The 27,726-nt window shown below is 42.5% G+C and overlaps 1 protein-coding gene across 3 annotated transcripts in view; it reads left to right on the top strand.

Moving 5' to 3' along the window:
- ORC3 (origin recognition complex subunit 3) overlaps positions 1–27,726 on the top strand; it is an 80,135-nt gene that overhangs the window by 8,011 nt on the left and 44,398 nt on the right. For 2 of the 3 annotated variants that reach the window (XM_074948086.1, XM_074948087.1), the window contains exons 2-7: positions 9,090–9,144; positions 16,717–16,814; positions 19,453–19,597; positions 22,952–23,056; positions 24,932–25,086; positions 26,387–26,523. In XM_074948086.1, the coding sequence (XP_074804187.1) occupies positions 9,090–9,144; positions 16,717–16,814; positions 19,453–19,597; positions 22,952–23,056; positions 24,932–25,086; positions 26,387–26,523 (695 nt within the window). Of the gene's footprint in view, positions 1–9,089; positions 9,145–16,716; positions 16,815–19,452; positions 19,598–22,951; positions 23,057–24,931; positions 25,087–26,386; positions 26,524–27,726 lie in introns of those variants that run through there. The other variant, XM_074948088.1, reaches the window with a different exon arrangement.

A 27,726-nucleotide genomic window follows, 5' to 3' on the forward strand; every position in this document is an offset into this window, starting at 1 on the left:
TTTCAGTTGGTTTGGTTCACCCTAGCATGAGTGCATGGTAGGTGAATGAAAGGATTTCTTCTGTTTCCAATATACTTTGGAAGCCCATGCCAATGAAAGATATGCACACTGTTTAACTGCATAATCCACTTATGTATAAGGTGGTCATGACCTGACCAAATTAGACTGCATAAATTACTACTCTGGTTAATATCATAATGGCTTACTGTATACTGCATTACAAATTGAGGTTCCAATGTAACTTTCTACAGTGAAATCGTTCCAAGTAAGTGAATACTCTGAATATTTTTTTTTTTTTTTTTTGGTCCTGCCACTTTTTTCAATAGCTTCTAGTATGTGTGATAAGATACGCCACTGGACATATACAAAAGTACTTATAGATTAATAGATCCATAGAGTTTAAAGCCAGAAGAGACCAGTAGATCATCTAGTCTGGTCTTCCGTATATCACGGGCCATTAAACTTCACCCAGTTACTCTTGAACCCAATAACTTGTGTTTGGCTAGACAGAGCATCTCTCCTAGAAATGCATCCTGTATTGAACTGAAAATATCAAGTGATGGAAAATGATGTGAAAACTTTCACAGCTGTTCATTACATTGGGTAACTGCAGTGTCTTTATGTAAACATTAAAGAAGCAGTCAAAATTATGCACCTAAGATTAACTACAAAATATGATTTATGAACTGTATGCTCTTATGTATGTTGTTGCATGGAATACAGCTATGCTAGGAAAATTCATGCACATTTTTTCAGTATTGATGCATCTGCACTGGTGTTACCAGTGAGGGAAACTATTGTCAGCTGAGCAGCCATTTATACCACTGTCTCATTTAATCCTGTTTATGCAAATTTTTGGAACCCTTAATTAACCCACCGTGGACAGTGTGAGTATAGTTAGTGCTCTGAGAAGGGTTGGATGACAAAGTCTACACCCAGTTGATGACCTTTCCTACAACTTTTTCAAAGAATTTGGTGGTATCGACATACCAGTAGAGCTATATCTGCAAACCTGCTATACCTCTACTCTTATGTCATGTCAGTAACATTTTAAAACTTCTAGAATTTATAATTTAGTTCCTTATAAATTTTAATGTAAAGTTGCAATAGCACAAGTTTCAAATTGTTTTACAAAGCATCAAGTTGATTTAAATCAATGACTTAAAAAAAAAATTGTGATTTAAATCGTCTTGATTAAAAGCATCCACCCAGGTTTCCAGCACTGCGAGGAAATACTTAAATTATACATGCTTTAATTGAATTTAAAATATGTTGAAATGTGTTCATATTTAGTTTTTTAAACAGTTTTAAAACAAAATATAAAGTTTGGGTCGTAAGTGATTTTATTAGAAATTAAAACATTTGGTATCTGAGAGCAGGGGTGCATTTGCACATACACAAATGCATATATATTTGCATGTCTAATTTTCACTTGCAGTTACTCTAATAGTTCCTGCAAATAGTCACTTAGGCACACAACTTGTCCGATGCATATATTCATATGTGCAATGAAAAGAAAAAAGTTCATGCTTTCCTGTCTGACATTTGAAAATTGGGCTTTTTCTATTCATATGTATTCCATCTATTCTGGACTCACATTATTAATCAGATATCTGTTTTTACACTGCCTTTTATAATTTACGTTCTTGAGAAGTAGGGGAAGTTCTTTCACTACTGGTCAGAATCTTCTAGTCTCTGTTTAGTAATCTTTCTTTGGTCGTATAGAAGTTCCTATTTGGAAATATAGGACTTGACATACAAAATCAGACTATCTATTTTAGGTATTTCTGTACTCCCCAATACTTTAGTGTCTGAGCACCTCACAATATTTAGTGTTTTTATTGTCACAATGCCTTTGTTGGTGGGTATTATGAATTAACCCCATTTTACTGATCGGGAACTGAGGCACAAAGAGACCAAGTGACTTGTCACACAGGACATCTGTGGTGGAACAGAGAGTTGAACCTAAATCTCCAAGTCCCAGACTAATGCCTGAACTGCTGCAGAAGCCTTCCTTTCTTGGAACTGTGGTCCTTTTAATCCAGCATCCTGTTTCTTACAGTGGCCAGTACCAGATGCTTCAGTGAAAAGTGCATGCAACCATGTATTAGACAGATATAGGATAATCGGCCCTCCACATTCTCCTCCTAATCCCTAATCGTTAGAGATTGGATTAAACTTTGAAGTATGAGGTTTAATATCTCTTCCAACAGCATATGTTAGCATTAACTATTACTTTTTATCCATGTAAATATCCAATCCGTTTTTGAATCTTGCTATGGACCCAACAGCATCATTTAGCAATGAGCTCCACAGTTTATTTACATGTTGTGTGGAAAAAATAGTTACTCTTCTTTGGTTTTGAATTTGTGATATTTTAGTTTTATTGAATGCCTTCTGTTCTCCCTGTCACGTAACACAAGAACAAGAGTTCTCGATTTACCTTCTCTATATCATCCATTATTTTATGTTCCCTCTTATTCATTTCCTTTCTAAGATACACAGTTTTAATATTTTCAGTCTCTCTTTGTATGAGGTTTTTTTAATGCCCCTAATTTTTTTTTGTTGTCCTTCTCTGAGCCCCTTTTAATTCTGCAATATCTTCTTGAAGAGGGGGTGACCAATATTGTACCCAGTATTCTAGATGAGGGTCTATCATTGATTTATATAAATGGCATTGTGATAATTTCTGAATTATTCTCCATCCCATTCCATATGCATCCCAACATCTAGTTTGCTTTTTTGACCACTGCTGCACATTAAGCAGAGGTCTTTATTGAGATGTCTACAGTGACGCCCCAAGTCCCTCTGCTGAGTTGAAGGAATTAATTAAGATGTGTGAATAGTTATTTTGCATTTATTGATGTTGAACCACTTTTGCCATCTTGTACATTCACATGTTGATGTGGTATCTCTGATGCTCCTCAGAGATCTCTCTGCCCTTGACTAACGTAAATTACTTTACCTTCAAATTGTGCTATCTCATTGCTGAATCCCATGTTCTGGCTCATTAATAAATCTGTACCACGTCCAATGTTGTTTAATATAATCTTGAGGCGCCCCACTGTTAGTCAGTTTTCATCAGGGCAAAAGGCTATTTTTTTCCTACTTTTTTGTTACTTTGTCTCTTACCCAGTGTTACAGAGGGAATAAGAAGCCCATGACTGCTGCACACAGCTTTGTTGAGGCTATTCCCCTAAGTTCTTTTCCACGGGTGATTTGTAAATGTAATCTTAAATCTATAAATATGAGGAGGAAATTCCATGTGTTAATAGGGTGGGTTCTGCTGCCTTATCAACAAATTCCAGGGTTTTTTACTTTTAATGATCACTGTGAAATTATTGAGGTGTTGTGTGATTGAATTTCTGCCTTCTTTTGAAGTTCTTTATGTACCCTTTTCAAGATAGCCTGTGAACCTCATTATTCGTTTGCTTGCATCAATTTTATGTCAGTATAACTTCACGGAATTTAATGGATGGTGATTTATACCAGTACCAGTGAGAGAAGACTCAGGCCCTATTTCTGCCAGTAAGGGAAAGTCTGCATCCAGTTTGGTTAAATCTGTGTATCTTCATGGTGTGGATACTCTTAAATCACAATGATCATTTAGTCTCATTTCTTGCATAACACAAGCCGTAGAATTTTGCACAGGAATTACTGTGTGAAACTCTGTGGCCTGTGGTATTCAGGAGGTCAGACTAGATAATCATGATGGTCCCTTCTAGACTTAAATTTTTTTATTTTTATTAAATCTGTTTGAGTACCTTAAATTGATTTAGCTTAATCAATATAAGGCACTCTGATTTCAGAATGTCCACACCAGGGTGTTGTAGTAATTAGCCAAATCAGCTTCTAAGGGCTTGTCTACATGTACATTTTATAGCACTCTAACTTGCTGGCTCAGGGGTGTGAAAAATCACTCCCCTGAGCGCAGCAAGTCTGAGCACTTTAAAGCGCTAGTGTGGATAGGCTCCGAGCGCTGGGTATCCCCTTGTGGAGGTGGATTACCAGATGCACTGGGAGAGCTCTCCCCCAGCACTCATGCACGACCACACTCGCACTTCAAAACGCTGCTACCTTTAGAGCTGGGCGCCTGGCCAACAGCAGCCACTCTCCAGCCGCCCAGCTCTGAAGGCAGCATAGATGTAAGGGTGGCAATACCACGATCCCTGTAAAATAACCTTGTGACCCCCTGCAACTCCCTTTTGGGTCAGGACCCCCAATCTGAGAAACTCTGGTCTTGCCTGTGAAATTGGTATAGTATAGTGTAAAAGCACGCAAAAGACCAGATTTCATGGGGGGAAGACTAGATTTCACGGTCTGTGATGCATTTTCCATGGCCGTGAATTTGGTAGGGCCCTAAGTATTAGCCATAGCGGGAAACTTTTTAAAATTATTTTCCAGCTATAGGCAGAGCCTGTGTCTTTTATAATCTATGAATGAAAGCTTCAGGTTTTGTATTTTTTCTTTACTCTACTCTGAGACATGCTTTATCTGCTTTCATTTTGTCTTAAAGTATCTGCATTGTTTCCTGTTGTGTTCTATGTCACTTCTTGAGAGAAGAAGTGTGAGGAAATGGGGGTGAGAGAGGAATTGTTTTCAGATCTAGATTCTGGGAGTCTTCATAGATCCCTCCACACCCGGGAGTTTTTCTTCTGTGGTAAAGCAAGGTTTTAGTTATACCGATGAATTCTTTGTATTTTAAAAAGCTTCTATCATTTTTTATAAAGAATGTAGTTTTAGGAAGCAAGATGAGTTAGTACTTAGTATTTGTGTCTTTGTGGTTTACTACCTGAGCCTTGTTGATGATTTGTTCTGTTGTATGTTTTTTCTGCTGCAGCGATCAACAGTGTAATAGTTAGTAGTATTGACATTTATATGCCATCTTTAGGTTTTGGAGTTAACTCAATGAGACAAATGGAGCAGAACTTGGAAACAAGCAGGGAGAACTGGAGGTCCTGGTGATGTCAAGGAACTATGACGTGATTGGAATAACAGAGACTTGGTGGGATAACTCACATGACTGGAGTACAGTCATGGATGGTTATAAACTGTTCAGGAAGGACAGGCAGGGCAGAAAAGGTGGGGGAGTAGCACTGTATGTAAGGGAGCAGTATGACTGCTCAGAGCTCCGGTACGAAACTGTGGTAAAACCTGAGTGTCTCTGGATTAAGTTTAGAAGTGCGTGCAACAAGAGTGATGTAGTGGTGGGAGTCTGCTATAGACCACCAGACCAGGGGGATGAGGTGGATGAGGCTTTCTTCCGGCAACTCACGGAAGCTACTAGATCGCATGCCCTGATTCTCATGGGTGACTTTAATTTTCCTGATATCTGCTGGGAGAGCAATACAGCGGTGCATAGACAATCCAGGAAGTTTTTGGAAAGTGTAGGGGACAATTTCCTGGCGCAAGTGCTAGGGGAGCCAACTAGGGGGGGCGCTTTTCTTGACCTGCTGCTCACAAACCGGGTAGAATTAGTGGGGGAAGCAAAAGTGGATGGGAATCTGGGAGGCAGTGACCATGAGTTGGTTGAGTTCAGGATCCTGACGCAGGGAAGAAAGGTAAGCAGCAGGATACGGACCCTGGACTTCAGGAAAGCAGACTTCGACTCCCTCAGGGAACAGATGGCCAGGATCCCCTGGGGGACTAACATGAAGGGGAAGGGAGTCCAGGAGAGCTGGCTGTATTTCAAGGAATCCCTGTTGAGGTTACAGGGACAAACCATCCCGATGAGTCGAAAGAATAGTAAACATGGCAAGCGACCAGCTTGGCTTAATGGTGAAATCCTAGCGGATCTTAAACATAAAAAAGAAGCTTACAAGAAGTGGAAGGTTGGACATATGACCAGGGAAGAGTATAAAAATATTGCTCGGGCATGTAGGAAAGATATCAGGAGGGCCAAATCGCACCTGGAGCTGCAGCTAGCAAGAGATGTCAAGAGTAACAAGAAGGGTTTCTTCAGGTATGTTGGCAACAAGAAGAAAGCCAAGGAAAGTGTGGGCCCCTTACTGAATGAGGGAGGCAACCTAGTGACAGAGGATGTGGAAAAAGCTAATGTACTCAATGCTTTTTTTGCCTCTGTTTTCACTAACAAGGTCAGCTCCCAGACTGCTGCGCTGGGCATCACAGAATGGGGAAGAGATGGCCAGCCCTCTGTGGAGATAGAGGTGGTTAGGGACTATTTAGAAAAGCTGGACGTGCACAAGTCCATGGGGCCGGACGAGTTACATCCGAGAGTGCTGAAGGAATTGGCGGCTGTGATTGCAGAGCCCTTGGCCATTATCTTTGAAAACTCGTGGCGAACGGGGGAAGTCCCGGATGACTGGAAAAAGGCTAATGTAGTGCCAATCTTTAAAAAAGGGAAGAAGGAGGATCCTGGGAACTACAGGCCAGTCAGCCTCACCTCAGTCCCTGGAAAAATCATGGAGCAGGTCCTCAAAGAATCAATCCTGAAGCACTTACGTGAGAGGAAAGTGATCAGGAACAGTCAGCATGGATTCACCAAGGGAAGGTCATGCCTGACTAATCTAATCGCCTTTTATGATGAGATTACTGGTTCTGTGGATGAAGGGAAAGCAGTGGATGTATTGTTTCTTGACTTTAGCAAAGCTTTTGACACGGTCTCCCACAGTATTCTTGTCAGCAAGTTAAGGAAGTATGGGCTAGATGAATGCACTATAAGGTGGGTAGAAAGCTGGCTAGATTGTCGGGCTCAACGGGTAGTGATCAATGGCTCCATGTCTAGTTGGCAGCCGGTGTCAAGTGGAGTGCCCCAGGGGTCGGTCCTGGGGCCGGTTTTGTTCAATATCTTCATAAATGATCTGGAGGATGGTGTGGATTGCACTCTCAGCAAATTTGCAGATGATACTAAACTGGGAGGAGTGGTAGATACGCTGGAGGGGAGGGATAGGATACAGAAGGACCTAGACAAATTGGAGGATTGGGCCAAAAGAAATCTGATGAGGTTCAATAAGGATAAGTGCAGGGTCCTGCACTTAGGATGGAAGAATCCAATGCACCGCTACAGACTAGGGACCGAATGGCTAGGCAGCAGTTCTGCGGAAAAGGACCTAGGGGTGACAGTGGACGAGAAGCTGGATATGAGTCAACAGTGTGCCCTTGTTGCCAAGAAGGCCAATGGCATTTTGGGATGTATAAGTAGGGGCATAGCGAGCAGATCGAGGGATGTGATCGTTCCCCTCTATTCGACACTGGTGAGGCCTCATCTGGAGTACTGTGTCCAGTTTTGGGCCCCACACTACAAGAAGGATGTGGATAAATTGGAGAGAGTCCAGCGAAGGGCAACAAAAATGGTTAGGGGTCTAGAGCACATGACTTATGAAGAGAGGCTGAGGGAGCTGGGATTGTTTAGTCTGCAGAAGAGAAGAATGAGGGGGGATTTGATAGCTGCTTTCAACTACCTGAAAGGGGGTTCCAAAGAGGATGGCTCTAGACTGTTCTCAATGGTAGCAGATGACAGAACGAGGAGTAATGGTCTCAAGTTGCAATGGGGGAGGTTTAGATTGGATATTAGGAAAAACTTTTTCACTAAGAGGGTGGTGAAACACTGGAATGCGTTACCTAGGGAGGTGGTAGAATCTCCTTCCTTAGAGGTTTTTAAGGTCAGGCTTGACAAAGCCCTGGCTGGGATGATTTAACTGGGAATTGGTCCTGCTTCGAGCAGGGGGTTGGACTAGATGACCTTCTGGGGTCCCTTCCAACCCTGATATTCTATGATTCTATGATTCTATGAACTGTTGTTTCAAGTTTTCTGTAGACGCAGGAAGACAACATTGTATACACGTTTTCAAGGTTGTCTTCACAATGTTGGGCTAGAAACATAATTTTTAAAAATTACATCTTGGATTTTGGAGCAGAATTCTGTAGTAAGGGATAAAATTTGCTGCAAGTTCTGTGACTGCAAATTTGCATGACACATGAATACACAAGGCCCTAAATATAAATACATATAATATTTTAGTCACTGTATATAATACTGATATATTGATCTGCTCCTTCATGCTTCACTCACATGAGTAGTCTTAAACTCAATGGGACTGTTCACAGGAGTAAGATCTGCTGGATTGTGCCCACGTAAATATCATCATTCAAAGTCAAAACTGATAAATCTTTAAAATATTCTCCTAAAGCTAATAAAACTCTATAGTGACCAATCGGGGATGAGTAAATACTAATGGGAATTTAGTATATCCACTGGCAGCGAACAGACAATTACTGTAAAAGACAGCGCAGAATGCTTTCCATTTGATTTCCATGCCAGGTGTTCTGTCTAGCTGTCTGTGATTTGTTTACATTCTTTTACTAATAGTGTTTTTATATTATTAGATTTGTAGTTACTGTCAAAGTATATACTTCAGTGAACAAAGTATGTCACCTAAAATTGGAGGAATTCTTAGAGATATGTCATAGGTGTAAAATGTTTTGATAACTTAAAAAATATTCCAGTCTCTTTCATCTCAACAGTGCGACTGAAGAAAAATTAATCTTTAACCTTCATATTAGCAATTCACATTTGCCCATGGTTGTTGATTTCTGTCTGATTTCAATATCTGAATTTTGCATCATACTCTTCTTTCTGTACAGTATAATTAATTTGCTACTTAGTCTCAGTATCTTTGTTTGTTTTTAAAGTGTTAGAGTAGCTCTTCCATGAATCAATTGATTTGTTTTCATTTCTTCACTTTATCAATTACTGTTTAGTCACATTTTTTGTCAGAACACGTTGGTTGGTAGATGGAGTTAAAAACCTATGGAAAGGTAGAAAACTCCAGCCCAAAGTTCAGAGATGATGCTCTGGGCTCTGGGAAGAACAAAGTGGGGGACACTACTTTCCATAGGTTTCCAGCTTGAAAGAAGAAGTGAAAGCACAGCAATGGAGAAATTAGTCCATCTGGAATCACAGAATCATAATGTCCTTAAAACATTGAAAGGCCAATTCAGAATTACCAATGTTGTATTATTGGAACATTGAGATATTTGTCTTTTTCTGCTTGTTTCCTGTGCACCTCAAAAATTCTGATGAGATGGAAACTCACTCTGAAGTTCACATTTTGCTTGCTACCCTCTAGGGCTGCTTTGTGTTTAAACCAAGTTCCAAGAAGAGAAGGATATCTTCACAAACAGGTTAGTACATTTTGATATATATTGCTATGCTTTAGAAAGGACCACTTGATCCCATAAGCCTCAACTCTGATTTTATTCTGTAATGTCCACATATGGATTTCATTTACTCCCCAATGCCAACACAATATTGAAGAGCTGTCATCTCTTCAGCAGCAGCACCCCAGCTAGTTATTAACTGCTATGAAATTTCTTCATCTCCAGAGCTCTGCCTTCATTGCCTTCTTCATCTTTATAGAAATCTTTTTTCAGGAAAACTTTTTCTCCATACTGTCATAAACAGATATTTTGTCAAGCCAGTAAACAATAACTGCTAAATCAAAGGAGAACCACGATTGGTAGGCACTGAATACTCTTACCTAATCAGAAATGATGCATCATTCAGCATGCTGATCATATTTTACTTCGCTTATCTGATTTTGGTGAGGAAGAGGTCAGGAAAAAGCCGTTTGTACCCCTAAGGTTCTTGTCCATTTGTTCTGCATTATTTATGCTTCCCTTCCGTCAGCCCCATGTCGTATTCACCATCAGAGAAGAAATAGACAGGACCGACTCCCCTTGGACCTATGAGTAGTGCTTCTCAGTTCCTGTTAAGAGCAACTCAAGGGACGTCCTGTCCTTACTCCCAGGTTGAGAATGCTGCCTTGGCAGCACTCCTAATCCCTGCTAGCCCCAGAGCTGTCAAAAGCAGTGATCATTTGAATGAAGAAGAGTGTGGGGGGGGGGGGGGGGGAAGAGATGAGCCAGATTTTAAATCTCATTGGAAAACACTGCAGACTCCTTTATCACCAGAGGGATATACTGTAACACCTGCTTTAAAATTAATCCAAAATGATTTTCTTTCCCCAGGCCTGGCATGTCTGAAACCCCAGGAGCTTGAGATTAGGAGGTCTAACCTAGGTTTTCTAACCATCAGTACAGAGCACTACTAGATAACTAAGACAGTGATTGGATTTTATCATGGGATAGACTTGGGACATCACAGTAGAATTTTTCTTTTACTGAAACCTTTGTTTGTGTTAACATTCTGCTAAATTAATCTTCCTAAAACTGATGTTGCTCCAATTTAGCAGCCAATATGTGTTATCACTATCTTTGGGAATAGTTCAGTGAAATTTAATACAAATGTTAACTAATTTTGCTATTGTAAACCAGTCAATGTTTAGAATAATCTTTTAAATATATTTTTTGGGAGATTTAGCATGCTACTGGATTAAGTGAAATATCTAGTTAATTACTACAGTCCTAGAGGAGATGACATTCCACAGAGTAGGAGTCATCTATGTATTTTTATTTTTTTTACCCTGAGGAAAGGAAGAATTGGGGAGTCGCCAAATATACAAGTCAGCTCTCTATCTTTTAGCTGTTTGTCATGTGGATCTGGCCATTGTTAAAAATATTGGCTGGTCACTGCATGCTTGCACACACACATCCCCTTCTTCTATCATCTACTCAGGACTAAATTTTTAATGGTGTTCAGGTACCTAAAGATGCAGGTATAGTACCTGGTGGAATTTTCAAAAGTGCCTATGTGTCTAATGCCCATTAGGGCTTAAAATCCTATTAAAATCTGATTGATTGAAAATCCCAGTAGGTCCCAAGATGTATCTTTAGGCACCTAAATACCTGTAAGTCGGTCCCTCAGTCCAAGACACTGATTTTGTGTACCTTTCTTTCTGGCCATTCAGAAAATGGACTTCAGGTATGCATTTATAGGTGGAAGAGAAGGCCCTGCATATGCACAGACTTCTACTGAGGCCTAAGAAATAGGCAGTGCTCTCTTGTTTGTATGTCTAGCTTTTTGGCCCAGTACTGCAAGATGCTGAGTACTTTCAAATTCCATTAACTTCAGACAGAATTGCTGGTACACCACACCTCTCAGGACCAGATCTTCATGCACACTTGCACCTAGCATCTGCTGTCTAGAGGCTTGTGGAAAAAAAAAAATTTTGGTATGATCACACACGGTAGTTTGGTCTTGCAGGTCTTTTCTTTTTTAATTAACTAAAAGCAACACAAAGGATCCTGGAGCCATTTAAATAGCTTTGTTAGTATAGGTCAGTGGTCACCAACTGGTTGATTGTGATCGACTCGTCGATCGTAGAGGATCTCCCAGTCGATTGCGATCTCCGGCAGCAGTGCAGTGTGGCTCCCTGCTTACCCTGCCCCACGCTGCTCCCGGAAGCAGCCACTGCAGCCTCGGGGGTGGGGGTCAGGGGTCTCCCTCGTGTTGCTTCTGCCTGCAAGCCGGGAGAGCTGCGGGGCAGTGCTTGCAGAGAGGGGCAGCGCACAGAGCCACGTGTCCCCTGCTGTCCCCACCCCAGGGGCACATTGACCCCTTCCGGGAGCAGTGTGGGGCCAGGGTAGGCAGGGAGCCTGCCTTAGCCTCAGTGCACCCACCGCCGACCGGGAGCCACTGGAGGTAAGCGCTGCCCAGTGGGAGGCCGCACCCCAACCTCCATCCCTGAACCCCCTCCAGGAACCAGCACCTCATACCCCCTCCTGCACCCCAGCCCTGAGCCCCCTTCTGGAGTCAACACCCCGAACCCCCTCCTGCACTGCAACACTCTGCCCCAGCCCAGAGCCCCCTCCTGCACCCAAATTCCCTCCCAGAGCCTGCACCCTTCACCCCCTCCTGCACCCCAACCTGCTGCTTCAGGCTCAACCCAGAGCCCCCTCTCACTCTGTGAATCCCTCAGCCCCAACCCCCTGCCCAAGCCCAGTGAAAGTCAGTGAGGTTGGGGGAGAGCGAGCAATGTAGAGAGTGGAGGATGGAGTGAGCGGGGCAGGGCTTTGGAGAAGGGGCGGGGTAGATTCTGAGTTGCCCTTAAATTCAAAAAGTGATCTTGGGCATAAAGAAGGTTGGAGACCACAGGTGTAGGTAAACAATGAGATCTTTGATGGGGGTTCTGTTAATCACAAATAGTGATACGTTCCCAGGCACATCAGCTGATTAATTTCTTTCTTCTGAGGGAATTATGCACCAAGAAACTTAAAATTATGCACATTTTATTTGTCAATAAATAAATGTGGCTCCAATATGGCAGTGGGGAGCACAGGCCACTGGCTGCATTGAGGTGAGAGATCACCCTGAAGCCCCCACTTCCCCCGGCACAGAGACTCGGCAGTGAGGCTGCACCTGACTCTTGACACAGTGCAAGGGGTGGGCCTGCCCCAGAAATGCCCCAGGGCCCTGCCCCTCTGCGCCAGCTGTGGGTGGGCAGGCTCAACCCAGCAGGATCCAAGTGTGGAGGGGCTTAATTTGGGGGAATCCAGGTGTCAGGTGAGAGGTTTCTGGGTGGGGCAATCTGGGTGTGAGCAGCTCAGTGGGAGATCTGGATGCACAGTGGCTCGTTGGTGGGTTCCAGGTGCAGGGGCAATGGGGTTCTGCAGGGGATCCAGATGAAGGTGGTTGGGGCTTGGGGGGGAGTGGGTCTGGTTAAGGGGGGCTCAGTGGGGGATCTGGGTGCTGGGGGGGTGGGGGTCCAAGTGCAGCTGGTTGGGGATCAGTGGGGTGGGGCTCGTCAGAGAGGTCCAGTTGTAGGGGGGTAGGGCTTGTCAGGGTGAGGGTTCAATGGGTCTGCTTAATGGGGGAGCCCGAGCTGCTGCTGAGGGGACACTGTATGCTGGGCTCCCACTTCCCCCCATGATTCCCCTATCTTCTCCATCCTCCTCCCCTCACTCCCACATTCCTTCCCCCTGACCTATTCCACCCCCTTTCTTCCCCACTGTCTTTCCCCCCCCCCCACCCCCTCTTACCCAGCCCAACCACGGGCACTCACTGTTGCACAGAATGGAAAACAGGAAGGCTCTCGGAACACAGAAGGAGAGCATTACTGGCACTAGGATCCAGGAAGCTGCGTTCAGCTGCAGAGTCATTGGAGCCATGGAGAGAGAGCTTCCTTCAGCTGGGCAGCTCTGCGATTGCAGAATGTGGGGGCGGGGACAAGTGGCATGTAACCCCTTGTGGCCCCCCCCCCATGCCTCGCCACTGTTTGGAGGGGGGCAGTCCCCCCCAGAAAACTGCACCCATGGTCACCCCCCTGCCTTCCTCTCCTTGCCCCCATGCTCTTCCCTTTGCTTCCCTGCTGTTTTCTGCAGGGAAACACAGGAAATCTGCAGGGTTGGGAGGGTGTATTTTCTGCGGGCATGCAGTCCTGCAGAATCCCCGCAGGAGTAATTTCTAGACACTAGACTGCAGCTGATTGCTCAGTACCTGATCATTAAAGGGAACTTGCAGTTCTGTTGTAACATTATTTTTGTTTTCATGTCTTTTGTCAAGGTTCCTTCCCCACTCTGAACTCTAGGGTACAGATGTGGGGACCTGCATGAAAGACCCCCTAAGCTTATTCTTACCAGCTTAGGTTAAAAGCTGCCACCACCAAAGTGTTACACAAAGAACAGGGGAAGTGCCCACTTGGAAATGTCTCCCCCCCGACAATATCCCCCCAATCCCTACGTCCCCTTTCCTGGGGAAGGCTTGATAAAAATCCTCACCAATTTGCATAGGTGAACACAGACCCAAACCCTTGGATCTTAAGAACAATGAAAAAAGCAATCAGGTTCTTAAAAGAAGAATTTTAATTAAAGTAAAAGAATCACCTCTGTAAAATCAGGATGGTAAATACCTTACAGGGTAATCAGATTCAAAACATAGAGAATCCCTCTAGGCAAAACCTTAAGTTACAAAAAGACACAAAAACAGGAATATACATTCCATTCAGCACAACTTATTTTATCAGCCATTTAAACAAAACAGAATCTAACGCATATCTAACTAGATTGTTTACAGACTCTTTACAGGAGTTCTGACCTACGTTCCTGCTCTGGTTCCAGCAAAAACATCACTCAGGCAGAGAGGACCCTTTGTTCCTCCTCCCCCCCCAGCTTTGAAAGTATCTTGTCTCCTCATTGGTCATTTTGGTCAGGTGCCAGCGAGGTTATCTTAACTTCTTAACCCTTTACAGGTGAAAGGGTTTTTCCTCTGTCCAGGAGGGATTTAAAGGTGGTTACCCTTCCCTTTATATTTATGACATCTTTGCTACTGCAAAGAGAAAAGTTAATCATTGTATCCATCCTGCATTGCCCTGACAGTTAACTGAACTCTTTATCTAACCTTCAGCCATTGTACCCTTCCAGGTAGTGTTAGCTGTCCTCTAAGCCACGGGTTCTCAACCTTTTTCTTTCTGAGGCCCCCCCAACATGCTATAAAAACTCCATGGCCCACCTCTGCAACAACAACTGTTTTCTGCATATAAAAGCCAGGGCCAGCAATTGCATGGGGCCCTACGCCACAGGAGCCCCCATGAAGCTAAGTTCCTCAGGCTTCTGCTTTAGCTATGGGTGGTGTGGCTCAGGACCCTGGGCTTCAGCTTTGCATGGCAGGGCTTATGCTTTCTGCCCTGGGCCCCAGTGAGTCTAACACGGGTCCTGCTTGGCAGAACCCTGAAACCTGCTTGCGGCCCCCCAAGGGAGCCCCAGACCCCTGGTTGAGAACCACTGCTCTAAGCTACAGCAAGTCATGCTGATTGAATTGCATTTGTGAGAGTTAAAGGTAGTTACAGGCTCTGCATGCACATTTTTAAAAGGGGGATCCTACATGATTGTAGTTGGGGATTTTTTTTAATTGAAAAAATTACTTTATTTTCAAGTGCATTTTCCCATTTCTCCTTCCAGCTTTGCATCTACTTCTTGGCTGAAGGCAGGTTTAGGGGTTCTAAAGCAAAGCAGCACCTAGGAAGCTGAGTGCAGAATGTCTCAGCAGAGAGACATCAGGACACTGCTAACAAAAAGGGTCTGATATTTAAGAAGTGCTTATTAACTTTAACGTTCAGGCCCAGATAGTTTGTCCCTTAGCTTCTTCCCATAAAGAGCCAACATGGAGGTGAGGAAAGGTTGGAGATGGGGACCAGAAATTTAGACCTGGTCTGCACTTAAAAGTTTTGCTAGTGTATGTCAGGAGTGTGAAAAAATCACATGCATCCCCAACTGACATAAGAATGTTGGCAAATGTAAACACTGTGATACCACCACAAATGTGCTTTTCTGGTGTAGTTTATTTCATTTGGGGAACTGTAATAAGATATAGTGGCAAAAGTTATTATTTGTATTATGCCATTCTGGGACCCCTGATCATGGACCAGGACCCCTTTGGGCTAGACCAGTGATTCTCAAACTTTTGTACTGGTGATCTCTTTCACATAGCAAGCCTCTGCTTGCGACACCCCCCCCCCCCAATTAAAAAACACATTTTTGTATATTTAACACCATTATAAAAACTGGAGGCAAAGCGGGGCTAGGGGTGGAGGCTGACAGCTCGCGACCCCCCATGTAATAACCTCGCACCGCAACCCCCTGAGGGGTCCCGACCCTCAGTTTGAGAACCTCTGGGCTAGACATTGTACAAACACTCAACAAAAAGATGGTCCCTGCCCAAGTTCCTTAGTTTCTTCTGGTATAAACTGCATCTCCACTGGGAGGTTGCTAATATTGCTATACTGGCAAAGCCTTTCTAGTATAGACCTGATGTTACTGTGGAATAATGGAGGGGGACCAGAGATCCTATTGCAAGGCACTGTGGAAGACCTCATGACTGGCTGGCTGAGTGGGCTGAGAGATGGAATGAAGCAAGTTGGACAGTTTGGGAAGGGGGATATTTGTAATAGGGGAGACAACTGCTAGTTTATCCAGCCGCAAGGTGGGGTGTGGATGGTTGCCAAGCAAGGTGGCCCAATGCAGTGGTTCTCAACCAGGGGTCCAAGGCCCGCTGAGGGGGCCGCAAGCAGGTTTCCCAGGATACACCAAGCAGGGCCGGCATTAGACCTGCTGGGTCCCAGGGCAGAAAGCCGAAGCCCCATGGCCTGAGACTGAAGCTCAGGGCTCCAAGCCCTGCCACCCAGGGCTGAAGCTGAAACCTGAGTGACTTAGCTTCACAGGGCCCTGCTTGGAATGGAGCCCTGGGCAATTGCCCTGCTTGCTACCCCCTAACTCTGGCCCGGGCTTTTATATGCAGAAAAACAGTTGTTGTGGCACAGGTGGGTTGTGGAATTTTTATAGCACGTTGGGAGAGGGGCCTCAGAAAGAATAAGGTTGAGAACCCCTGGCGTAGTGGAAAGAGCATTGGACAAGGATTCAGGAGATCTGGATTCTAGTCCTGGCTCTGCCACTGGCCTACTGGCTGATTGTGGGCAAGTCACTTCTGTCTCTGTTCCTGCCTTTTAGAGATGGTGATAATGATACTAACCTCCTTTGTAAACTGCTTTGAGATCTGTGGATGAAAAGTGCTATATAAGAGCTAGGTAGGTATGTATGTATTTATTTATTTATCTTTTTGTCTCAGTCTGGGACCAGTGGTGCAAGTCAGCTCATTCACCAACTCCTCCTGGCAACAGCTTCTGCATACTTCCCTCTCTTGTTCTGCCTACCTGATAGAGATACATGCAGTTAGTAGATAAATAATGGCTTGTTATGAATGAGGATAGATTTCCTTTTCAGCCATTGTATAGTTTTCTTATGAAAAAAAAGTTTTGTTTTTATAAACACCATTATGATTGCCTTTTATTTTTATTTTTCCAGCTGACTATTTTAGTGAAGGTAAAAATGATTCAGAGGACAGTGGTCTTCGATTTGCTACTTGTCAGTTGTTATGGAAGCAGATCAATTCTGAAACGGAGGTGGGTCCTGCTACTTAATACTAACTATAATTTTTACATTTTAAATCAATTCTGGTGTTTTATTTTGTTCTTATTTTTCTGAGTGATTTCCTTTACCTGCTGACAAGATGAATGGTCTGGCAGGAAGAGAGCCAGAAATGTGGAGTGCGACTGAAACCTCCATAAGGAACATATAAAAAATACCACGGGTACATTGTTTCTAACCATGACACACATACCAATTCTGATGCATAAGCTTCCCTGCCTTACCTTACCGATGGTCCTCTTTGCTGTATCCTGGTGTATTGCCACTGTCTGATTCTAATCCAGCGGTGTGTTTTTTCTAAGCCACAGTGAAGTTTAGGCTGCTCTAAACCTCAGTTTTGTGGGGTATAGGGTATCTCAAGGTCCATGGTGGATTAGGCCACGTCTACGCTACCCGCCAGATCGGTAGATAGTGATCAATCTATCGGGGATCGATTTATCGCATCTAGTGTAGATGCGATAAATCGGTCCCCGATCGCTCTGCCGTCGACTCCGGAACTCCTCCACAGTGAGAGGCAGAAGCGGAGTTGACGGGGGAGCGGCGGCCGTTGGTTCCGCACCGCGAGACACGAAGTAAGTGATTCAAAGTCCATCTAAGAAACATCGACTTCAGCTATACTATTCTCATAGCTGAAGTTGCATATCTTAGATGGATTTCTTCTCCCCCCCTCTCCCCCCCCCACCAGTGTAGACCAGGCCTTAGAATACATGCTTGTGAATGGAAGACAGACGTGCTAATATGACTGAGCGCTTAGTCTGGTGAACTGGTATCACCAGTGTCTTTTGTATACCAGTGAGAAGTCCTATAATGATAACTACCTCAAACAAAGCAGACTGTTTTAGGAAAAATAAAATGTTTCCTCAACCTCTTGTTTACTTGAGGCCTTATGAAATTAAGTAACCTATAATTAGGAGCCCAAAACATTTTAATAAGTTTAACATTGCAAGATGGAGCAGATGAAGAGAGATTTTTATTATGATGGGTTTTTTTGCGGGAAAGCAATCCCAGAAGATATTCTGCCTACTAGTCTTCCCTCCTCCCCCTGTTTAAAGAAGAACTTGCACCCTGTAGTGAACTTAATATATCTGACTGAAAACATAAAAGCAGTGATAGGTAGTGGGGTTTTATACTTTTCTGGCTGTGTTTTCCAAAGATATATGTTTAAATCAGGGCTTGCTCCCATGCAGCTCATTATTATTAATATTCAGGTCGACTTCTGCAAATAGTTTTGGACACAAAAAAATGAGGGGGGAAATTTTTGAAAAAGTCGGACTGATTTGTTTTGATATTTTTTCTAAATGAACCATTTCAAGATTTCATTTTGAGATGATGTTTGAAATGTTTCATTCAACCAGAATAAAAACGTTTTCATTTCAGAGAGGAAACAATGAAAAATTTCAGGTTTTGGTTTGAAACAAAGCAAATTTGGGGGTTGGATTTTTTTGTTCGACCACTGAATCAAAAAATAAATTATTCACTCAACTCTAGTAAAGATCTAGGGTCTTGGTAGAACAGTTCAGTGCAACCGTGTACTCAATGTGCAGAAGTGGTCAAAAAAGCAAATAAAGTGTTAAGATACCTAAGGCTCAGAGGAGGCAGCAGCAGCTGGCTGGTCACAGCGCCTAAAGCCAACCCCATAAGTGATTTTTGTTGTAAGAAGTATGTGATTAAGTTTTGGTTGGTAGAGATGAAACCTTCTGTCCATTACATTTTCTGATATTCCTAAACAGGACTACAACTTCCCTGTCTATTCCAGCAGAAGGAATATTTTGGGCTGGAAATAGAGAGCCACAAATAAACACATTTGATAATTGAAGGAAATAGAAAAATACTGCGAAAGTATATCTGTCTTTATTGATTTTTTTTAAATTATTTTTTTCACGTTGATCCCAGTATGAAAATAATTTTTCAAGGATAAAAGGGAGTAGAGGAATGGTGACAAATAAGGCATGTGTTCGCTGAAGATATTGTTTCATCATTTAGGCCTAATACTTTTCTTAGCTGATTTTTTTTCCTGTTTAGATTTAAAGGAATTGAATGTTGACTCTCCTGTGTAACTGTAGAATTCACACAGAAAATGCTTTCAGGTGTTCTGTAAGACAGTAGAGATTTAGAGGAGTAGATAGGGACATCCTGCCAGAAAATAATTGCACTGTTTTGTACATCCAGAGGTCACTTGCTTTTTCATAGCTAAATAAATTCTTTTTCTCCTCTGTGCCTGAATCATTTTTAAGATTACTGTTCAACCTGTCATGCAGCAACATACTTAAACAAAGATGCAATATTCCTGAATTTATTGAGATGCTTGATCAAAGCATCAAGGGAAAACAGAAAGCAACACTTCTGTTTCTGCCACCTAATAAATTATACACTCTGGTCATAATTGGCAGAAAAACAGAATATTAATTTAGAATTGGACCCTGGATAATTTGCTTTGGGGCTTTTAACAACCAGTAAAGTGACAAGAGGGAAGCGGGAAAGGGGGGACTCAAGTGTCTCCCCGCCTGTATAATAAAATATATATATAATAAAATATAATAAAATATATATATAATAAAATATATATATAATAAAATATATAATAAAAGCCGTGTGTGTGTGTGTGTTTTCTAGAAAATACAAGAAGAACTGAATAAACAATTATTTGATAACTTAATAAGTTTTCTGAGACAATCTCACTCTGAATTCCAAACAAAGAAGACAGAATGGATGTGTCGGATGAAATCCAGTGAAATTCCTACTGCAGCTCTTGTCCTAGGTAACTTTTTTGCATTTTAAGACACTTTGTGATACATCTGTCAAACCTCTAAATTAGGTTAAAGATCAAAGGAAATTGAGTTGGAGCCTTCCAGCTATTGGAGCAAGCAGCTTGAACTTCAGAAACATTAATAGACAAGATTCAGAGGAAAGCTGTGTCGGTTTTTCTTGTTTTTCCCATATGTACGAAGGCACAGTGTGAGAGCATCTCCACCATAGGTTTTGCCTTAGGCAATAGGAGGAAGTGGACATCAGAACATTTGGATTCTATTCCCATTTCTACCACCAACGTGCTGTGTGAGGTTTGTCTGATTATCTTGGTTTTTTTTTTATATGGCATCCATTACCATGGGATATGAGTGCCTCATGAATTTATTCTCCCAATCCTCCTTCTAGATAGGCAAATATTGTCCTTATTTTTTATTTACAGTTTTTATTTTTCCAAGTACAACAAATATACCAAAACACCAGATTCATCATAATGCTCAAAATAAGTAAAGAGGTTAGATTAAAGAGCGGGAATGGGAGGGGTTGCAACATAATCTATCTTAAAGAGCTACAATCATCATAGACCTCTTAAAAAGTCAGCCCAAATTGCTTTGAATTTTTTGAATATTCTCCTTCTGCAGAATGTGAGTCGTCTGTCAGATGCAAAGTCAGCCATATCACTGAGTGACGCATCAGTGTTTGGTGGGGATTGACTTTTCCATTTTTTCAGGATTAATTTTTTTAGTTACCAGTGTTGACCATTGGGACCATGCTGCTTTGTTACAGGTAATCTCCAGGTATCAGGAATACATCCATGGATGAAATTTAAGGGGGAGGGCTTCAACTTAGCATCCAATATTAAACTGGTCCTTTGACCCACCTCATAAGAGAAATAGATACTGGGGCACTCTCAAAACATATAAGCTAATGCAATACCCAGGGAGTTACATTACCAACAGCGGTCCATATTTATGAGACTCTGTGGCAGGCTGGACTAGGTCTGGAGGCCTTGCAGCCCTGTATTACCCTGTCCCAGAATAGAGCAGCGAGAAGTCCTCAAGGCAGCCTAGCGTGGCTGTAGAAGAGCGGCCAGTCAGAGGGGCTGCTGGAGCGACCAATAAGGGGTCGGTCAGAAGAGCCAGATAAAAGGCAAGCAGCAGAGCAGCCTTCAGTTCCTGCTTGGAGCTCGAAGAGGGAGCAGCAGGTCCCTGGATAGCTCACTGCGGAGGCAGAACCGAGGCCAGAGAAGGTTGCCAAAGACTGGGTGCCTGTCTGGCTGGATAGAAGAGCAGAAGGACCATGAAAAGGTCAGTGCAGGCAGGCTGACCCCGGGGGATGTAGACCAAAACCTGGCCAGACCAGGCGAGAGTACCGAGATAGGCCCTGCTGGTTTACTTAAAGACTGAACCCAGGAAGGGCTGTGGCCCTGGCTAGGTGCCTGAAGAAGGCAATGTCTCTGGGAAGAAGCCTAAGAGTTATGGCCCCATATCAGAGCCGTGATAAGAACTTGGGACTGTGTACCCTGGAAGGGGGGACAGCGTGTGCGTCTTAGCCAGAGGGCTGAGCTACCGAAGACCAGCCGAGAGAACCATGGGCTGAGGGAGTGGGGGTGCTCACAAGAGGAGGGTGCCACCCCATTGAAAGAACAAAAAACCAAAAGCAGACTCACACCTAACCAAGAGAAAGGGGGCCATCCACGAGATGTGGGAACTCCCCCCATGAAAAGAACTGTGTTTGCAGGCACTATCTGCCAGAGAAATGGAGGCACACACGAGAGGCGGGTGCTGACCCTGTTACAGGCCTATTACCATTAATAATTGTAATAATTGAGCCTTCATGGGGGATCATTATATTTAAAAAAAAAAAAAAAAGTGGGGGGTGTCTTTTGGTGAATAAGGCTTAGTCTAAAGTTGCTTTTTTAACATTACATACAGTTGTATTTCTTGTCTCTCTTTTTGACAAATGAGGCACTGAGGGAAAAAAAGATATTTGGGCAATAATTTTATTCACAGAAATTAATGGGAGTGTGCCATTGACTTCAGTGGGGCCAGGATATTACCCTTAGGGTAGGTTTTTAAGGCCCGGCTTGACAAAGCCCTGGCTGGGATGATTTAGTTGGGGTTGGTCCTGCTTTGAGCAGGGGGTTGGACTACATGACCTCCTGAGATCTCTTCCAACCCTAATCTTCTATGAATCTATGTCTGCATGTCAAGAAAACACCTTTGGTTGGCCTGTAGGGCTGTAAATTTGTAGTGTAGACTCTCGGGCTGGAGCCCGGGTTCTAGGACCTTCCCCCCCTCAGGGTCCTCCTAAAATTAGGTCTATGCTATGGTTCTATATGTTTTTTTACATTTGGTTTAGCTGAAACAGTTTTACAATTGGTTAGAAAATGTCCCCATTGTACACAAATCCAGGTAGTCTATGGCAGAGTTGGTAGTTGAACTCAGATCTTCCGAGTTCCAATCCTTCCTCCTTGGAAGTGGGGATAAAAGAAAGCAGCTCCGTTTCAGTTTCCCTTAAAAATCTAATGTGTACATTGCTAATCTTTAGACTCTTTGGAGGGTGTGGTGGGGAGAGAGATAATAAAACTTTCTTGAGTTCTGAGATCTGGTATAGTGGTAGTATAAGGGTATGTCTTCACTACCCACCAGTTCAGCGGGCAGCTATCGATCCAGCGGGGATCGATTTATCGCGTCTAGACTAGATGTGATAAATCGATCCCTGAGCGCTCTCCCGTCGACTCCTGTACTCTAGCGCCACGAGAGGTGCAGGCAGAGTTGTCGGGGGAGCAGCAACAGTCGACTCACCGCGGTGAAGACACCATGGTAAGTCGATCTAAGTATGTTGACTTCAGCTATGTTATTCATTTAGCTGAAGTTGTGTAACTTAGAACGATTTGCCCCTTCCTCCCTCCCTCCCTCCCCCCGTGTAGACCAGGGCAAAGATTCATTCATTGTCTTTCTCCATCCCTCCAAAATTCTAAATAACAAAAGAACTGGTTTTTCCTCATTCTTGCTGTTGAGAGTATTCTTGACAGCTTGTTAAGTGGACTCCAGTGCAGAATTACATCAAGAGGGATCAAACAGCTGTTTTTAAAAAAAACAAGTGCCTGTTACCTTCCTTCCTCCTGGAAGGAGCTTGAGAGAGATTTCTGTTGCTATCTCTAGACAGATAAAATAATCTGTGATACCATTGATTTTAATCAGCCATCACTAATATGAAATTCTGAATACAAATTTTCTTCATAACTTATAGGTGACCTGTCATTTTTTCACTATTCTCTTTCTTGTCTATTTGGGATATCTTCTCATTTAATTATTCTGATAATAAACGGGGATAATACAGTATTGATTTTTCTTCCTTCTAGGTGTAAATGTTACAGATCATGCAATGACATTTAAAAGTCTCTCAGAGGTTCTTCAGGATAACGTTACTCCTTATGTAGTCTCACTGCAAGCCAAAGAATGCCCAGGTATATACCGTAATAGCTTTAACAACCTCTTCAAATGGTGAATGCCATTAACCATAAATTCTATCTTATATTTTTGAATAATAAAAATTATGGATGGAAAAGACCATTTAGGCCATCTAGTCCAATCTCTTCACAATGCAAGATTGTTCTCTGCAATACATTTTCTAGTTATGTCCGGTTTTGTTTAAAACAATGAGGATTCCACCACTTCTTGTGGGAAACTGTTCTAGCTTTGTCATCCTGTTCAATTTGAAATAAAGCTGTTGCATATATTAAGATTTTTTTTTTTTTTTTTTTTTTTTACGATTTTATTTTTGGTCCAACCATTTCTTATTTTAAGCCTTGGGAAGAAGCAGATGTAACACTCATCATGGTTTCAGGGTAACTGCACCTGTATTCTTCCCTCCCTGGTCCACTCTAGGGGTGCCCAATCAGGTGTCAGGCCTCCAGCCATCACTTGTCTCTGGGAAGGGACGTCTGTCACACTCCCTTTTTTAACCGAGGGTTTTACAGCTGCATAGCCACATTCGATACAGTGTGACGTCTGCAGCAAGACAGTCTGCCTTAAGGCAAGCACCTGGGCTTATCTTTCTCTCCAAGTGCCATGACAGGTGTGCTTTACCAGTAATCCAAATGGCTCTTTCTAAGCAAGTACATTTATTCTAAGGGCAAAAGCTGTGTGTGTGTGTGTGTGTGTGAGAGAGAGCCCCAATAAACTGATTTAAACACACACTAAACAGATCAGGAGTCACCCACCAGTCTTATAGGACCCTAGAAAGGCAAAGTCTTTCCAACCCTTCAGCAGGGTCTGTTCCTTTGAATAAAAAGGAAGAACCTGTGTCATTTCAAGCTCAGTTTTTTATACCAAAAGCCACTTCTCTGTTTGAGACTCTGGAACACCCGGTTTGAACTAATATATGCCAACCTCCCCAAGGGTTGTACCTCTCTAGAGTTGTTTAGTTACAGTGACTCACCTTAATCATCTTCCTCAATACACAGTTTTTAGTTTCTGGAGGCACTGTGGTAACCCTCTTCCATAGAGTAGAGCACAAACATATATAAACCATTAATAAATTTTATTAAGTGGTCCCCAAAGATACTGCATTGTTTGCAATATCTGTCACAGGAAATATTCTATTATAAACTGAAATCTCCCTCTGCAAACCCTAGTCTCCTCTCTTTCAGCCACCAACTTAATGTCTCTGAGACATTTTCATAGTGAGGAGAATCACGCCTGTTATAAAAAAAAGTTTTTTACATATTTTCAGAAAAATACTATCTCTTTTTTTTTTTTTTTTTTTTATGCCAAGAACAGGCCTCATGGATACGTATTTATATTGTATGAAAAAGTAACATCATCTGTTCTGTAAGGCTTTATGTATATGTTTCATTATGTACATATAGCAACTTATTTTACTGCAATCAGGAATATCTGGAATAACATTTTCTTCAAAATATATACTTTTTGTCAGCTCAAAAGACTAAACTCAATCCTAGAAACACACTCAGATCTCTTGGTTAGCCTTTTAGTCTAACTTTAGGTTAATCCAGTAGTGCACAAACAGTGCATTGCTCAAGCCTGGGGGAGAGGCAGGATCAGTGTCTGACCCTTTGATTTCCTCCCTCCGCCATCAGACAAGCTAGTAGCGTTAACTGTTGTTATACACAGCAATCCTGATCAAGGGAGGTTTGGGAGCTGCCTGGGGAAGTTGAAAATAATGCTCTGCAGAGACGATGAGCTTGGTGGGGAAAGGGAAGAAAAGACAAAAACAGGATGACCCTGGGGGATGGAGGCGGGGGAGAAGGTGTGTGCGGGGTTAGAATTCTAGGTAACTAGGTGAGAGTCTCTTCATTGTGTGTCTATATGTTATAAAGGCATAAAACATCTGCTGCAGAAACTGATGGGACAGCTAATGGACTGCTCTGTAGATGTGGACTCATCTGAGGAGGATGAATGTGTTAACATTTCCCAGAAAAAGATACACTGCTCAATGGCTTCTCTTTCCAAATGGTACGAGAGTGTAACAAAGGTAGGCTTTCATACTGTCAGTTTACGAAATATCTGGCTTTTAAGTCTCATAAAATTTTAATTGCATGACTCAGTCTTGTATCTAATAGTCAAAACTAGCAAAGCTAGTTTTTCATTTAGTAGTAGGTGATACCTGACTCTGAGATCATCAGAACCTAAAAGTATTCTTTCACCAGTATGAACTCAGTTTCTAATTAAATATTGTCTATCTTTTTACAAGGTCACTTTTGAAAGTGTGTTTCATAATTCAAAAAAAAAGGTTGTTTTATGCTAATCGTTTGGAAGTGGAAGCTTAAAACTCAAATCTGACTTCCTACCAAATGTTGTTCTCTCCAGACAAGATCCCTGAAGTATTTGTTTTGAAAAACAAAGTATGAAGAACAGATAACCTGGGGAAAGGCACATGATCGGCCTTTTACACAAGCTATCTGAAGCCAGCACTACACAGGCAGTTAATAAGAAAGGAAAACCTTCCAAATGTTTTATATTTTCTCACTGTTGAAAAACTAAAAATTAGGAACACAAATATTTTACCAAAATTATTGAGACTCTGAAGGTCTCCTCTGGTTTCCTTACTGGGTAATTGGACAAAAAAGCATAGAATAATTTTCCTTTTTACTTTGTATTTACATTGATTTCAGTGGGATTTATGTGCTTTGCTGAATAGAAATGGACTTTAGTATGTTCATAAGTCTCTGCTAAATTGGGACCTAAATATCCATGCTCCAGTATCTCAGCTGAGATACAGGAGAGATCTGCTGAGGGACAGGAGGAAAAAGAATCCTACTCTTTACTCCCAGTGCTGGGAAGTCATTATGCAGATTCTTCTTTAACCTAATTTGGAATAGATGTTATGGTCTTAGCACAGCCCCTGAAGCAGAGTAATAGAGAATCTGTGCAACTGGGGATGCTTCATCCCTTTTCGGGTCCCAGGCATGCCTGACTAGCTACTGTGATTTTCACAAGAAGTGGTGCACATCTGTGTGCCCACCCCAAATTGTCCCTCCCCTTGCCCAGTGGAACCACACCAGAGGGCTCTGCAGAGGTAAGGACTGGATTGGCCCTTGTTGAAGAATAGCTTTCTTACCTATTCTCTGTTATAGCTATTTCATTTAGGTCACAGGAGAGGAACAGTGGTACTGTACACAGAGAAGTACTATGTGTTCCTTAAACAAAACATTTTGTTTATTTTGGTTAAGTTGTCCATGTGGTAATAAAGTGTTATATCATGGGAGACAAGAGACTTACTTTGTATCCTTTCCCAACTTTTGTTTTGTAATATATGGACAATGGCTTTGAAGAAAACAGGTTCTGAAACTCCAAGCAAAAAAAGAACTTCCTCTTCCAGGCACTGGCAATCTCCTCCAATTGTGGTTATCTTCAAGGACATGGAAAGTTTCACAACGAAAGTACTTCAGGACTTCATAGTTATCAGCAGGTAATGTGCCCTGAGGTTTTGGACTGGTGCTCTTTTATTCTCTTCCACTTTTTCTAGTTATTGCCATAAAATTAAAGGCTGGAGCTCAGGTGTCACTTTTTTGCTTGAGGTAGTAACCTGCCCACTTTGCCGTGAGAATGCAGGCCAAATCACTTAAGTGCTGATTTGGCCTGCATTCTCCAGCGTTTCTCCCCATATGCCCAGAAGGACAGAGAGGTTCTCCATAATTCACTGGAAAAGAATTGTAGAGTGACTCAGCTACCTGCAGCACGAAAAACCCTTGGATATGCCCCCAGAAGTCCTAGCGACACTGGTGGTTGAGGGGGTGCTGCAGCAGTAAGGACATAGTAACTCGAGTACAGCTTCTCAGTGCAGCTGCCGAGATCCAGGCTAGGCTAAACAGGGTTCTCAGACTCCATTGTTGATCACCCAAGCTAACTCTGGAGTGACAACATAGCCCTTTTTGATTGTAAAATCCTGGGACACGCAGTATCCCTTTACAAGGGCATGAAGAGGATTGAAAACTGAATCAGAAATTTTGAGAATCGCAATAGTGGTGCAGGTGAGCAGGCAGTGGAAAACAAGCACTGTTGGCAGTAGAAGTGATGAACTGTTAGAATATTACCTAATTTCCGGTGTTCTGAAGTCTTGAAGGGGTGGTTATTGTCATGGTGCCTGTCTAATGGGGAATAGCTGAGGTCACATATTTGAAGTTCAGTGGGAGGGTTCCAGCAGCAGATAAGTTCGGATGTTTGTAGTTTGCTAGAGCAGTGGCTCTCAACCTTTCTAGACTATTGTACCCTTTCAGGAGTCTGATTTGTCTTGCGTACCCCAAGTTTCACCTCATTTAAAACCTACTTGCTTATAAAATCAGACATAAAGATACAAAAGTGTCACAGCACACTGTTACTGAAAAAGTCTTACTTTTTCATTTTTACCATATAACTGTACAATAAATCAATTGAAATATAAATATTGTACTTACATTTCAGTGTATAGTGTGTGTATATAAAGCAGTATAAACAAGTCATTGCCTGTATGAAATTTTAGTTTGTACTGACTTTGCTAGTGCTTTTTATGTAGCTTGTTGTAAAACTAGGCAAATATCTAGATGAGTTGATGTACCCCTTAGAAGACCTCTGCGTAGAAGAAGCCTAGTGTCGGTGCAATTACTGTACAATTAAAAGTAGTCTTCCTTAAAAT

Source organism: Natator depressus, chromosome 3 (genome assembly GCF_965152275.1).
Source record: "Natator depressus isolate rNatDep1 chromosome 3, rNatDep2.hap1, whole genome shotgun sequence".
NCBI lineage: Eukaryota > Metazoa > Chordata > Testudines > Cheloniidae > Natator > Natator depressus.